The sequence below is a fragment of the Copidosoma floridanum genome, unplaced genomic scaffold, assembly GCF_036245765.1.
Source record: "Copidosoma floridanum isolate Cflo_tuat_1 unplaced genomic scaffold, Cflo_Japanese_pri ptg000004l, whole genome shotgun sequence".
NCBI lineage: Eukaryota > Metazoa > Arthropoda > Insecta > Hymenoptera > Encyrtidae > Copidosoma > Copidosoma floridanum.
In genome coordinates, this window is record NW_028321881.1 from 32,342,180 (window position 1) to 32,356,304 (window position 14,125).

The 14,125-nt window shown below is 34.8% G+C and overlaps 1 protein-coding gene across 1 annotated transcript; it reads right to left on the bottom strand.

Moving 5' to 3' along the window:
• Positions 1-4,527: 4,527 nt before the first annotated feature.
• Tgs1 (Trimethylguanosine synthase 1) lies at positions 4,528-6,876 on the bottom strand. Its single transcript, XM_014357607.2, is given in 2 exon segments — positions 4,528-6,282; positions 6,804-6,876. Coding segments are annotated over 2 exon segments (1,794 nt in total). The 5' UTR covers positions 6,843-6,876.
• Positions 6,877-14,125: the final 7,249 nt, after the last annotated feature.

Here is a 14,125-nt window from a genome sequence, read left to right on the forward strand (position 1 = left end):
CTATTGCTCACACATATTGATATATGTCACTCAAACTTATGAAGCTCACAGACATGAGATTCCGAGCCAGTGATACGCAGATTAGGATTGTGTACGTGTTGATCCTGAATATGACAGAGCCAATCAGGAAAAGCTTCCGCACAGCGATCTCAAAACTGCTAGAGTGCCCGTCAAGTTACAATGCTTAAATATTTTGGTTATGGCAATCTGATAGTAATTCCATCACTTTTGTGGACTCCTGCTTCCGCATCTGCTACACTGTCCCTTGACTCTCTGTAAAAGCGTGTGGGGACTTTTCATGCACACATGTACAGTACTGCTCCGTCCTTCACTAACCGTCCGCTAGGTGACTAACCGCTTACATTAACTTTCCCGAAAGTGTCCGGATTTCATATCGGTTAAAGTATAAGGGCATTTAAGATGAGCTTAGGTACTTATCCACTATAGGTGTCTTAGGCAGGGAGCACGTCATCAGCCTTACTGATTAGTCCTGGCGTGCTCCCAGAACGAAACATCAATTTTTTTTTTTTCTCTCTTCATGGCAACAACTTGATTGTTTAAGTTTAAGTTAGTTTATTGGCTTTGTATTTTTTTACATATGCCAGTAACTTGATTGTCATAAGCTGTCGACCCTAACGCTATCTTCCTCATGGGTACAGTACTACACTAACGTTGAAATTGAAAACAAAGTCTAGGCCTAGCTCAGTAGCCCGACCTTCTATACGTAAAGGGACGCGTTTCTATATTCTCTAATTTTACTTACGTTTAACGTTAGCATTATTTACAACCCTACCTTCAAACATCAGCTGAGATCTCAGCTAAGATCTCACCTGAGAATTTTTGAAAAAAGGTCTCACAGAGACTAGTTATTTTTTCCTTTCTAATGATTTCCAGTCGTTTGGTACACCAAAGTAGGGAACAAATTTTTTTATGTTTTTCACTCATTTTACATCAGGACTTGAAAAATTTTTTTAAAAAATTTTATAAAGAAAAAATTTTTTCTTTATAAAATAAGAAAGAAGTAAATAAGAAAGTTAGCAGATACCGCAGGCGCTAGCTACAACCACAGTCTTACAAAACTAATTTTCTATAATTAATATTGAAAGATGGTCAATACTTTTATTTTAAAATAAACAAAAAATAATTTTGTTAATTAAGTATTACATTTAAGTATAATTTGAAGCCCTACAACACTTCCAATCGATTAATATTCCTTGACAATACCTGAAATATTTTTAGCTCACTAATAATTAACATTAATCGAACTTCACTCGATTATTTTAGCAGAGTTATTCATTATTTTCGTGTGTAAATTATATTACACCCACGTATGCTTACTAATAATTGTTGTGTAAATAATTATTTTACATTTAAACAGGTACATTTGATTTACTCCTGATCAAATTCTTATAACACTACTTATCTTGTGAATCTCACTTACCTTCGTATTATACCTCGTAAAACCCTTTTATGATGCACATTCTTATCCACACAGAAGCGCGTGTATTGTGGTCGTAGCCATTTTTAATAAAAAATGTGGCGCAGCTTAATGTATTGTAGTGTCGTACATAGCTTATTATACTTAATTCCTCAAGCACTTCTTTGTGACTTTCATATTGGTAATTGTCAAATAAAACTTAACCATTCTGTAATGGTTTCCATGTAAGATCCACAAAAATGTCACTTGTAGCTTCGTATCTGATGAACAGGTTTTGCTGAAACCTATGTTAATGTTAAGGTAACGGAAAAGGTGTCATTATTCGTGACAAAAAAAAATTTTCTTTAAAAAATTATTTTTAAAAAATTTTTCAAGTCCTGATGTAAAATGAGTGAAAAATATGAAAAAATTTGTTCCCTACTTTAGTGTACCAAACGACTGGAAATCATTAGAAAGGAAAAAATAACTAGTCTCTGTGAGACCTTTTTTCAAAAATTCTCAGGTGAGATCTTAGCTGAGGGTTCAGCTGATGTTTGAAGGTAGGGAATTCACTGTAATATGCCTCTAAATTTTGCTCACTGAATTATTAAACAGTAATTAATTTGTAGGTAGATTTTTTTAAATATCTTTGCGTTTTTCAAAAATTTTTGTCATCGTAAATGTCAAAATTGAGGTTACGTTCCTAAGAGCTACTAAGAGCTCATGTTTATCACATTATTTTTGTTTGTACAATTCTTTAAAAAATGAATTATAACTACTGACAAAATTTTGATGTAAGTTTTTTGTATTTTAGACTATTTAGAAAATTCAACATCGTTGTGATTTCTGCATTTTATTATTACTCCCGGACGTCCTGAACACTATGATCTGAACTTATCTTAATAATGACTACGTGGCGATAAGTGCACTTAACATGACGAATTGCGATTACTGTAAATACTGATGAAAAAATGAGGATTATGAAATAAGCATTGCAAATAAGTAGACATAAATCAATAATGTTCATGTCAAATAGTAAATTATTTAAAATTGTTAAACCTGGAAAAACATGACCCTTTTCATGTTTATTTTTCATACTTCTTTTTTTGACTCGTTGGTAAGAATAGTATGTTTCAACAACTGTAATTATTACTAACTGAGCAATATATTTATGAATATAAGTCTTCGTTGTTGTTAGTTTTACAAATTTTATTTGCATTTGATGTTTGAAATTTTTAAATTGTTTTAAAAAGTTATAGATTTAAAAGTTTCATTAATAAAATTAAAACTTTTTTTTTGTTATACCTTCTTACAAACCTCTCACTTCACTACAACGATAGAGAAAACAATTTTTTTTTGAAATTTAGTGAAAAATATTATAGCTACGTACTCACCTCACAAGATACAGGCATCTGCGTTTTGCTAGGCCAGTAACTAGTGCATTATGTATGCATTATTTTTTCCAAACATTTATTATTAATTCTTGAATATGAGTATCTAATGGATGTTTTGTAATTATGAAGATATTATTCAATCAAAAAAACGCTAACTATAGTATTTAAAGATGCAATTTAGGGTTCACACGGTACACCGTTGTATTTTGACTAAGAGCACGTCTCAGGTAGTACCGCCAATGCTGGAATTCAGTACCAAATTTTTCAGCATGAAAGCATTGGATCTTATGGAAAAGGTTCTATTTTAATTAACTACTATTCTATTTTCATGTGGCAGTTTATGGAAGTGGTACTTAGTACAAGATATTGGAATAGTTAATCGAAAAAAATCATTTAAAAGAAAACAAATCAGCAGAAGAACGAGAAATCAAGGGTCATGGGGCTCTTCAGATTAACAACACGTATCGCATCCGTATGTTACATCCGATGAGCTGACTAACCTTGCCTGGCTAGAGTAGATTTAATTTCGACTATGTAACTAAGAGAGTGTAGTAATCACTCAAAAATAATTTGAATTCAATAAAGTAATACCAATATCGTGTAAGAAGTACTAATTCCATAAATAACGACATGAAAATACAATTGTAGTTGGTAAAAATAGAATGATTCCCATAAGATCCAACACTTTCATTCTGGAAAATTTGGTACTTAGTATGGTAGAATTAGCGAAAAATCATAATGATATCCCCGAAATTCTGACCAGCTCGAAAAAAAATAAGGTAGTAGTTTCAATGTATTATAACAAATTGGAATGGAATTTAACAAGTAGAAATGTCAGCAAGAGCTCAAAAAAAATGGCAAAAATGACCAAAACATGTTTTTCGAGTCTAGAAGAAAACCGAAGTATCGTACATAAAAAAGAGTTTCTTGAAAAATATGTGCATTTTTAAGGCGAACAAAGTAAGCCTCGTTGGGTTCAGATCAGTTTAGCTATTTTCTCGCAAATCGCAAAAACTGCCATTTTGAGCCATTTTTTCGAAATTCAATACCTCGCATTCTATACAATATTAAGAGCTGAAATTTTACTACAAGACAGATATCATATTTATCATACACACAAAATTTCAGCTTAATCGGTATCAAACTTTTCGCGAACTGCAGCCAAAACAAAAAAAAGATCCTCTTGAAAAATGTCCATAAAAAAGTTGTTAGTCAACATAGGTACATATTCCGGCATTGGTGGCACTATCTGAGATGTGCTCGTAGTCAATACTAAGCTGCCAATAACTAGTACTTACGTCTGCCTCAAATTGCTCAATTTATTCATTGTGATAATGCTTACATGCAGAAAACGTGCCTTAAAAACAAAAAATATTTTTATGTATGCGCCATTAAAACTCATAATACAGTTAGAGGTAAACAAATTTTTAAGTATTGGGATCCGAACAATGGCCGGGGTGGGAGTAATGCAATACATTGGCTAGCCTCGTCGTATCGAGGCTTCAAAAAACAGCCACCTTATATTAAGTTATAGGTATGTGCTATTGGTGCTGTCGGCGTTGTTCGGATCCTAAGAAAGACTTCCAAAAAAACAGATGCGAAATTTATTATTTGTAGTTTCCATTTGTGAATATGTAGAGAAATTTATACAATCACAACATTTTATCAATTATGTCTGATAACCACAGAAATACAAATACAAGTTGATTACTACTTTTAGTCTTTTCACAAATCACCAAAGTAAGCTGTCACTGCAACTAACTGTGTACCCAAAAAGTTTTGCTCAAGTTCTACTTGGGATCCTTCACCAGCTGCCATAGCCAATTGCAAGGTATCGATATTTTTGGGCAGATAGTAAGCAACATTATCTGATATTTTCTTTGCTGTTTGTAATAATTTAATTCCACCTTTTGGTTGCATTATATTTTCAATGTCATAGCTTTTGTCTTGAATGTAGGATGGCCCACCCCAGGGGGGGCTCAGGAACACGACATCAGCCAGTAACCTATCAGCAAGACAAAAAAAATCGCCAATAATGAATTCTATTCTGTCTGCAACACCATATATTTGAGCATTGTGACGAGCTATTGCTATCTTTTGAGGATGAATATCTATTGCATACACTCTTTCACAAGTAAATGCAAACTGAATTGAATTACCTCCAGCCCCACAGAAAGCATCTACTATTAAATCTGATCTACATCTTTCTGCTATATACTTGGCTATTTTTTCCGGAGTGACCGAAAACCAGCTTTCGTTATCTAGAACTATTCCATCATCAAATTTACTAAATAATCTATACCTTTTTGCATAGTATTTTTTAAGACTTGGATTTTTCTGTACATAATCAGGTAAGTTACACCATTTTTCGTTTTTACTTTTGTTGCGCTTTTTAATTGTTTGTTTGGCCCCATTGTATGATTCTATAGCTGTAATTGATTGGTCAGTTTGTTTTTCTTGCAATTCAGGAACATGACTTTTGTTATTTTTGTTCTCCATGTCAGACACAACATCAGAATGATTGGTTTTTATAACTTTTGCTTTAGAATATTCATTTAGAACACAACAGTTACTAACTAAAGATGTCACGCTTCCATTCAACTCTGATAATTTTTCTTGCTGGTTGTTGGTGAAATGAACCATTTTAAATGGCCTGTTAACTCGTAATATTTTGTTGAGAAATTTAATATTTTTCTTTTTGTAAGTGACTTCTCCTTGTAGCTGACAATCGTTGTTACTTTTATATGCAAAACCAATTGATCTTAAAGCTTTCTGTACTTGATCTATATTTGTGATGAAGATTTCGTTGACCACATCATTATGGAAAGTGTGATTTCCTGAAGATTCATTAGGTAACGTTTTTTTCAACGACTTTTTTAGAATTATTTTTGATTCAAACGTTTTTCTAATATTTTTTAACAGAGAATCCACGGAATTGATCATTTCATTCTTGTTTGTTTTACTCTGAAAGTTATTTATGCTTAATAAATTGTAACTTGCTAATAAAAATACTTTTTGCAGTAAATTTATTTGATTTATACAGTATTCTTTAAAAAGAATATTGCAAATAGTATACTGTTCTTGATAGTGACTTAGCCACAAACACTGCCACACATTTTCATCATCCAAAAAATTTGAGATCAAATAATTATCTGATTCTGGTGAAACATTTTTTTCTGCATCTTTAAGATTTATATAATCATTGTCACTACTTTCATGTGTAACAAATAGATTATTAGACTCAACTGATTTGTTGCATATATATTTTGAATTTTGTTTTTTTAAACTTTGCAGTTGTTTTTCTAAAGCACTTTTAATCATTTTTGATGATTCCTGACTATACTGAATATGATCTATTAAATTGTAGAGTTGATTTAGATAATCGGTATTAATGTAGCTTTTGTACTTTAAAATCCAAGATAACCATACAATATAGTCTGCATTATAAAGCCAAAAATTTTCCCAATTAAACTGAAATACACATTCATGAAGTAAATAATTACTGACTTTGTAACCACTAAAAATTTGATAGTTATTTATTACTTCGTAATTGAAAATAGATTTTAAGTATTTATGCGATAGCAAATTGTATTGTATAATTGTGTGATTTTCTGATAAATCATCGAAAAATGCATGAATAAAAAGTTTATCCTGTAAAACGTGGTGTTCTATCACTTTGCACAACAATTTAAGAGAAATCAACAGTGAAGGTGCTCTTAAATAATTATCACGTCTGTTGTCAAAGAGTATATTTTTTTCGTCAATTTTTATATACCATGATACACCTTTGGTTTTGTCGTGCACTGCATAGAGTAATACAATTAAGTTAAGTTCGTAAATGTAAACATTTTTCTTCAAAATTCGAGGAGAACATTTGACCAAGCACTTGTTAAGCTCAAAATTTTTCATTTTCTTTACCAAACGATAATTGATTAACTGATTAAATGCACAGTCAATACTATTGAATTGACTTTGCGATTTAATATCAATACCTTGGAATACCTCATTTGTATCAACTGCCGTCTCGGCATTTCTAACTAAAACTCGGCTGCACAGACAATGAGTGCGCTTACTCAAATAACGAAATTCCTTCTTCTTCCCTATGTAAAACTCTATAAGTACCTCCCCATAATTATCGTACATTTCACTTTATGCAAATACTACCAATAAAAATCAATGACTTAACGACTGTTCTTAATTGCTTAGGCCGATATTACATGGCTGCGAAAGTAGCCAATATGGAACGTCATTGTGTAAGGGTGCGATTACATGGAGGCGGATGGACGTCCCGCAAATTCGGAAAAACGATGCGCGGTTATTTTGATTTGAAATACGAAAAGCCCGCCTTCCATGTTATTATTATTTTTTTTAAATTATTTTAAACAGCAGAATGTATTTTTTTTTTAGCTCCTCTAAAACCTTTTTAATTATTTCCTTCCAGACTTCAATATTTTTTTCATAGTATTTGAAATACATTTTTAGCCGCCACTCTCACCAGAATTGAGGAACCTTATGATTCGTGGGGAACCGAAATATTTCGGTCATTTTTCATAGTGGTGAAGAGTTATGTAGTAATTATAGTGGTGCCGTATGGTCTTTTTTATTGACTAGCCGCAACTTACATCAATGAATAGAAAATACAAAGTTGTCTACTAATATTGCCCTTTGCGGCAAGATTAAAATGCATTTTGTACCCGAAACTCGACCTCCAAAAATATAGAAATTGTATTCTTATCTACAATGTTATCTACAATGCCTCATCTATTATCTTACATAAGTATTCTAGATAAGATCCGGTAGGGAGTCTATATTTTTGAAGGTCGATTTTCGGGTACAAGATATGCTAGAGTTTTATTTTTCTCTATATAAGCCGCGAGGGAAGATGTGGGCTCCTTATTAATAAAAACACTCAGCACTATTTAATTATATCAACACCTTTTATTTACTAGCTTTCTCTAGCTTATACAAACCGTTTAATTCTAGCTTTCTATCTAACTTATTATTAGTAAATACAATACAATAAAGACTTTTATGAAAACAAAGTAAACTAAAACGCAAAGTTGATAAACTATTGCACGTGAAGAAAGAAAGAAAACTTTTGGAGACAACCGAGTAGCTTGAGGATCAGTACAAGAGAGAGAGATCGGCCGAAGCACAGCAGCCGGTAGGTGATTGCAAAAGCACTTCTCGCTGTCAGCTGTGATCATGGCTTACTAGGTGTCGCGGCACCACGCGACCTCTGATTTGATCGGGTTGATGCACCGTGCCAACTCTGACAAGATACATTCTAATCTTGCCGCAAATCGCAATCCCACTGTACAACTTTTTATTTTCTATCTATTGGTGTAGGTTGCGGCTAGTTAATGACAAGACCATACGGCACCACTATAATTACCACATAACTCTTCACCACTATGGGTGTAATCATAGAGGTATAAGAATAGAGGAGAAAAGGGGGCGTGAAATGCGACAGCAGAATTCGCTACGTAACGGGGCATCTGTCTTTATCTGGCAGTTATGTTATTGGTCGAGTCATACATGAGATTGAATCAACTGTAGGATTCAGGACGAAGAAGTAGCCAATAACGTGGCTTTGGCAACAAGGACAGATGCCCCGTTACACTTAGTTATGCTGTCGCTGCCGCTAATGGGCTAGTATAGCGCTTTTCCCCTCTATTCTTATACCTCTATGGGTGTAATCCGCAATCGCCGCCAGCAGTTACATATGTACGACGTAACAACGTTGCGTGGTTGGGGGCGCTACTGTCAATTTACTGGTGATGTGATCCGCAATCTCACCAGCAGCGTTGGGTTAGGCGGATTCAATATCGGAACTTTTTCCCTAGATCGTGTATATAGCTGTACGACCTAGGGAGAATGTTCCGTCGAGCAGACAGCACAGCAGTGAAAGGGCATTGCCAAAGACACGCGGAAATTCAAAATTGTAATATTAATAACACAAGTGCCTATCACCCAATGACCCGGGGCGCTTACTGGCCACTCTGTTAAATAAATAATTATTAATAACACAAACGCTTATCACCCAATGACCCGGGGCGCTTACTGGCCACTCTGTTGAATTAATAATTTTTAATAACACCAGCGCCTATCACCCAATGACCCGGGGCGCTTACTGGCTGCTCTTTTAAATAAACAATTATTAAAATAACACAAGAGCCTATCACCTCATGACCCGGGGCGCTTACTGGCTACTATTAAATAATAAATTATCAAGGAATTACAAGAGCACCAGTTAAAAAGATCTTTGTCGTACTAGATAGGCAATCAATTTTGTGATATGTTTACTTATGTTATCGATCAACTACTTATTATTTAATAGTGTTGCAAATAAGTGTCCTGGATCATCAGGAAAAAGGTGCTTGACATTTTTATTAATAATTATTTATTTAACAGAGTGGCCATTAAGCGCTCCAAGTCACTGAGTGATAGGCGCTTGTGTTATTTATTGATAATTATTCATTTAACTGAGTTGCCAGTTAGCGCCCCGGGTCATTGGGTGATAGGCGCTTGTGTTATTAAAAGTTATTTATTTAACAGAGTGGCCAGTAAGCGCCCCGGGTCATTGGGTGATAGGCACTTGTGTTATTAATATTACAATTTTGAATTTCCGCGTGTCTTTGGCAATGCCCCTTCACTGCTGTGCTGTCTGCTCGACGGAACATTCTCCCTAGATCGTACAGCTATATATACGATCTAGGGAAAAAGTTCCGATATTGAATCCGCCTAACCCAACGCTGCTCACCAGCAGTAAAGCAGACGACGTCGGTCTACTTGCTCTTTTTCGTGACATTTTCCGACATTCTGTCGTCTGCTTTGCTTTGTTTACAATCAGAAAATGTCACGAAAAAGAGCTAGTAGACCGACGTCGTCTGCTTTACTGCTGGTGAGATTGCGGATCACATCACCAGTAAATCGACAGTAGCGCCCCCAACCACGCAACGTTGTCACGTCGTACATATGTAACTACTGGCGGCGATTGCGGATTACACCCTATGAAATATGACCGAAATATTTCGGATCTCCACGAATCATCAGGTTCCTCAATTCTGGTAAGTGGTGGCTGGTTAAAATTTTGACCACCCTTCGGCCTCAGCTCAGCTCTTGGTCTAAACAAGCCGCTCGCGCAGGAAGCAACAGCTAGCCCCGAGAATTATATTCTGCGTCGGCCCAAGCTAGCTCTTTCTCACTCGCGCCCACAGCTGCAGCGCCTATTGGGATGTAATATGGGCCACTGGAGGGGATAAGAAATTCAAGATGGCGCGGAAGAGTCAACACATATGCATGCGCAGCATAGGACTCAGAAGTTATTTTTCCTCCGTATTTAAATTTTTGATGACAATGAGGCCCGTGCGTTTTTCTAAACTATATTTACATCAGGAAGCAGCTCCCGGTGCACTTTTTTTATACTTTAGAGCTATGTAACTCACGAAAATTCGAATTAAAATACGCAGCTGCTGATAGCTTTCCCTTGTGTACATATATCTACAGCAGTGCTCGTACACATATAGGTACAGCACTCTATCAGCAGCTGCGTATTTTAATTCGAATTTTCGTGAGTTACATAGCTCTAAAGTATAAAAAAAGTGCACCGGGAGCTGCTTCCTGATGTAAATATAGTTTAGAAAAACGCACGGGCCTCATTGTCATCAAAAATTTAAATACGGAGGAAAAATAACTTCCGAGTCCTATGCTGCGCATGCATATGCGTTGACTCTTCCGCGCCATGTTGAATTTCTTATCCCCTCCAGTGGCCCATATTACATTCCAATACTACTACTACACGGAGAGGGAATTTACGGGTTTATCGCATGGAGGGTATCTGGCTGTTAGCGCATGCAGCCTCCCCATGCGTCTAAAACGCGAAGCTGATGCGCTGGATGCCAGCCAGTGCTTGTGTTAAGGCCCGTAGAGTGTTACATGCTATCAACACATGTGAGTACACGGCTGCGAACCAAGAAAAGCCGTAGCCGAAATCATCGACTATGTCCGAGCTGAAAACGCAAGGAGCATGATGGGTTTAACGCATGGTGGCTCTTGCGTTTTGGGTATCAGCTGATGGTTGGCGCAAGAGTCTGCTATATACGTATATGTATACACGTTATGCATATATGATTCTCATAGCCTTTCGATTCTTTCCAATGTACTAAGTGCAGCAATTTTGAGATGTGCATTGTGTACGAGTGACAAACGGTGTAACAGCTTATGCATCTCATCGCAAATCATTTAATTTGGTACGTAAGTATATAAACATGATGCATTCGCACAAAATTTTCAATGTTGTGGTATTTCTAACCAAAACATCAGAAATAAGTTTACACACATATGTGTATATATATAAACATACATCTATGTACGTTAGAATAGGCAGTAATAACAATATAATAATAATAATCCAATAACAATATATATTTAAATGTTTCACTTTTTGATACGATGTATTTTCATGAACACTTTCAAGCATACTGCGTTGGGCCTAACATGAGTGAAACTGATGTACTGATTCCAATAGAAAAATTTTTAAGGACATCTCCTTGTTTTCTTGTTAGAATAAGAGACAAACAGTTTATCTCGACTCGTTATGATTTGTGAGTCGTATAAGATTCAATAAGATTCATTCATATATCAATGTATGCGCATTTCTAGTATTTATTTGGATAACGACAAATAAATTTTTAATGCTATGCACAAAATAATAGTCGATTCATTTATTTTTCCTTCATTACATGCAGCAGAAACAAGCGAGAAAAAAAGAAAGTAAAAACTTCCTATATTATACAATTTTTCATTTTGTTACATCAATTAAAATTTTTTTTTCCTTTCTAAAACTTGCATAGCGTTTAAAGTTCATACTTGTAACACATTTTCATATGTAATACTTAAAAGAACAGAAACAGCGTTAAATGTATACATATTTACATGTATATATACATGTATAGCATATATATATAGGCGCTCGCGCCTCGTGCCAACGCCGCCAACTATCAGCTGATACCCAAAACGCAAAAGCCACCATGCGTTAAACCCATCATGCTCCTTGCGTTTTCAGCTCGGACATAGTCGATGAGTTTCGGCTACGGCTTTTCTTGGTTCGCAGCCGTGTACTCACATGTGTTGATAGCATGTAACACCTACGGGCCTTAACACAAGCACTGGCTGGCATCCAGCGCATCAGCTTCGCGTTTTAGACGCATGGGGAGGCTGCATGCGCTAACAGCCAGATACCCTCCATGCGATAAACCCGTGAATTCCCTCTCCGTGTACTTTTGCAGTGTTACATATTACATCGGCTATACAAGCCTTCTTCTTGTCAGAGATTAGTAGGGAGATTGCTGACTGCCATGCTACGGAGTGTGCCCACTTTTTTCCAGTGGTTCGAGCGCCCCGCCGCGGCCAAGCGGCCAAACCAGGCGCACATTTTTTTTTTTATTTGAGAAGCACGGTAGGGGTATGAGAAGAGTGGATTCGCGTGGAAATGTCCATATAGGCGCACATTTTGGAGACGCGTGGAAAGGGTATACCGAATGTGCGCCTACGAGGAGAGGAGTGGAAATATCGGCTATACAGCTGTATATATCTGAACGCATAGCCAAAGCAAGCGACGACACGAGTTTTGCTTTTTTGAGAGTCTTTGGACTCTGCAACTGAGTACATGCTATGTATAATATGTATATATTTAACTGACTTGCTCTCGCTCTGGCTTCAATGTTATCCATAAATCTTATTTAATTAAATCGTGGAACTAAATGCTCATTAATTATATACACATAATTTTGATTTCAATACATTATGTTTTAACTCTCCCGTACTCTTAAAATTCCCAAATCCATTTATGTTTTCAAAAAATTAACCACTAATTTATTAATTTCACACATCCTAACTTCTGTAAACTGTAGGACAAGCTCCGGAGGATATCCATGAACATATGTGACTTCGAAAGAGTTACATCCCGTCCTTCGGATAGCTACGATGGATAAGGTTTACGCCCCTCCATAGATTTTTTTGCACTTAAGGGTTCAAATCCACTTTATGGTAGATATTTTTTTTTATTTTTTTTTATTCAATGTATCATTTTGTCTTCATTTCTTTTATTTATGTTTCGTTAAAATATATACATGTAGTCAACATTTTTTTTCGGATACATCAAAACAAATTAAATTAATATTGATACTTTGATACAAGGCAATTCTATAATTTCATAATACAAAAATAACTTTTAAGGATTTCAATATAATTTGTGTATTTTAAAACTCTACATAGCTCTACACATTAATTATTGATAATCATAGCTGAATTAATTTATGATAAAGAAGTATGCACTTAACTACAATAAACAATAATAGTTTGAATACTTCACGATTTTAAGAATAAAATGGAAAACTAGAATAAATAATTGGTCGATTTTTTTAGTAAACTGCAGATTTTTGAAAGATTTTGCACTACAAACATTTACATATATGGTGATACTATTTTGAGGGGGTTGTCGTGGTACAGTCAATTTCAAAATTGAATTTTCGTGTTAGAAATGTTTTTGTTGTGATTATTCTTAACAAAACAGGTAAATAATTTAAAAATTAGGTGCATGGAACAGAAAAATGCCCAGGAAAGTAAACACAAACGTTAAAACAACAAATTAACCTAACTTTCGCCTCGGACTGTATCACTATATAGGTATTCTAGTAACGTTGTAACTGAACTTTAAACTGTTATATTTTAAAAACAGTGAAGCTAGGCTTCCTCAATTTTAGTATACTTATTTGAAGTATAATAAACCCTAACATATTAATTTTTTAAAAGATTCTTAAGAAAATTTCAAAAGTTATGAGTAAAAACGTGCATTTTCCGACAAGTCCATCTAAAAGCATGTGTTAAAGTGGCCAACTTCGCGATTTTATTCCTCTAAAACGGTGAAACTAGGCTCTTTGAAATTATAACATGTTATTTATAATACTGAAACATACCTATACAAATTTTTTCAGAAATTTCTTAAAACAATGAAATATCACAACATCCTAGTAACTTAATCGAAGTTTTTGCTAGCAGAAATAGACCCAGACTCAGTTTTTACTAATATAGAAATTCGTAGTTAAAAAATTTTGTTAGTTCTCACAATTCCTGATTCTAAATAATTTATCACGTTAGCATAATAAAGAGTCTTCTCAGAGTAATAGGCGTAAAAGAGCCTTTTCAAACTGAATATAAGAAAGAGCCTTTAATTTTTATTTCTCCGATTTTAAGTTGGTACTACATTTATGTGTGTATGTATATAATTGATCTATAAAAATGTATACATTAC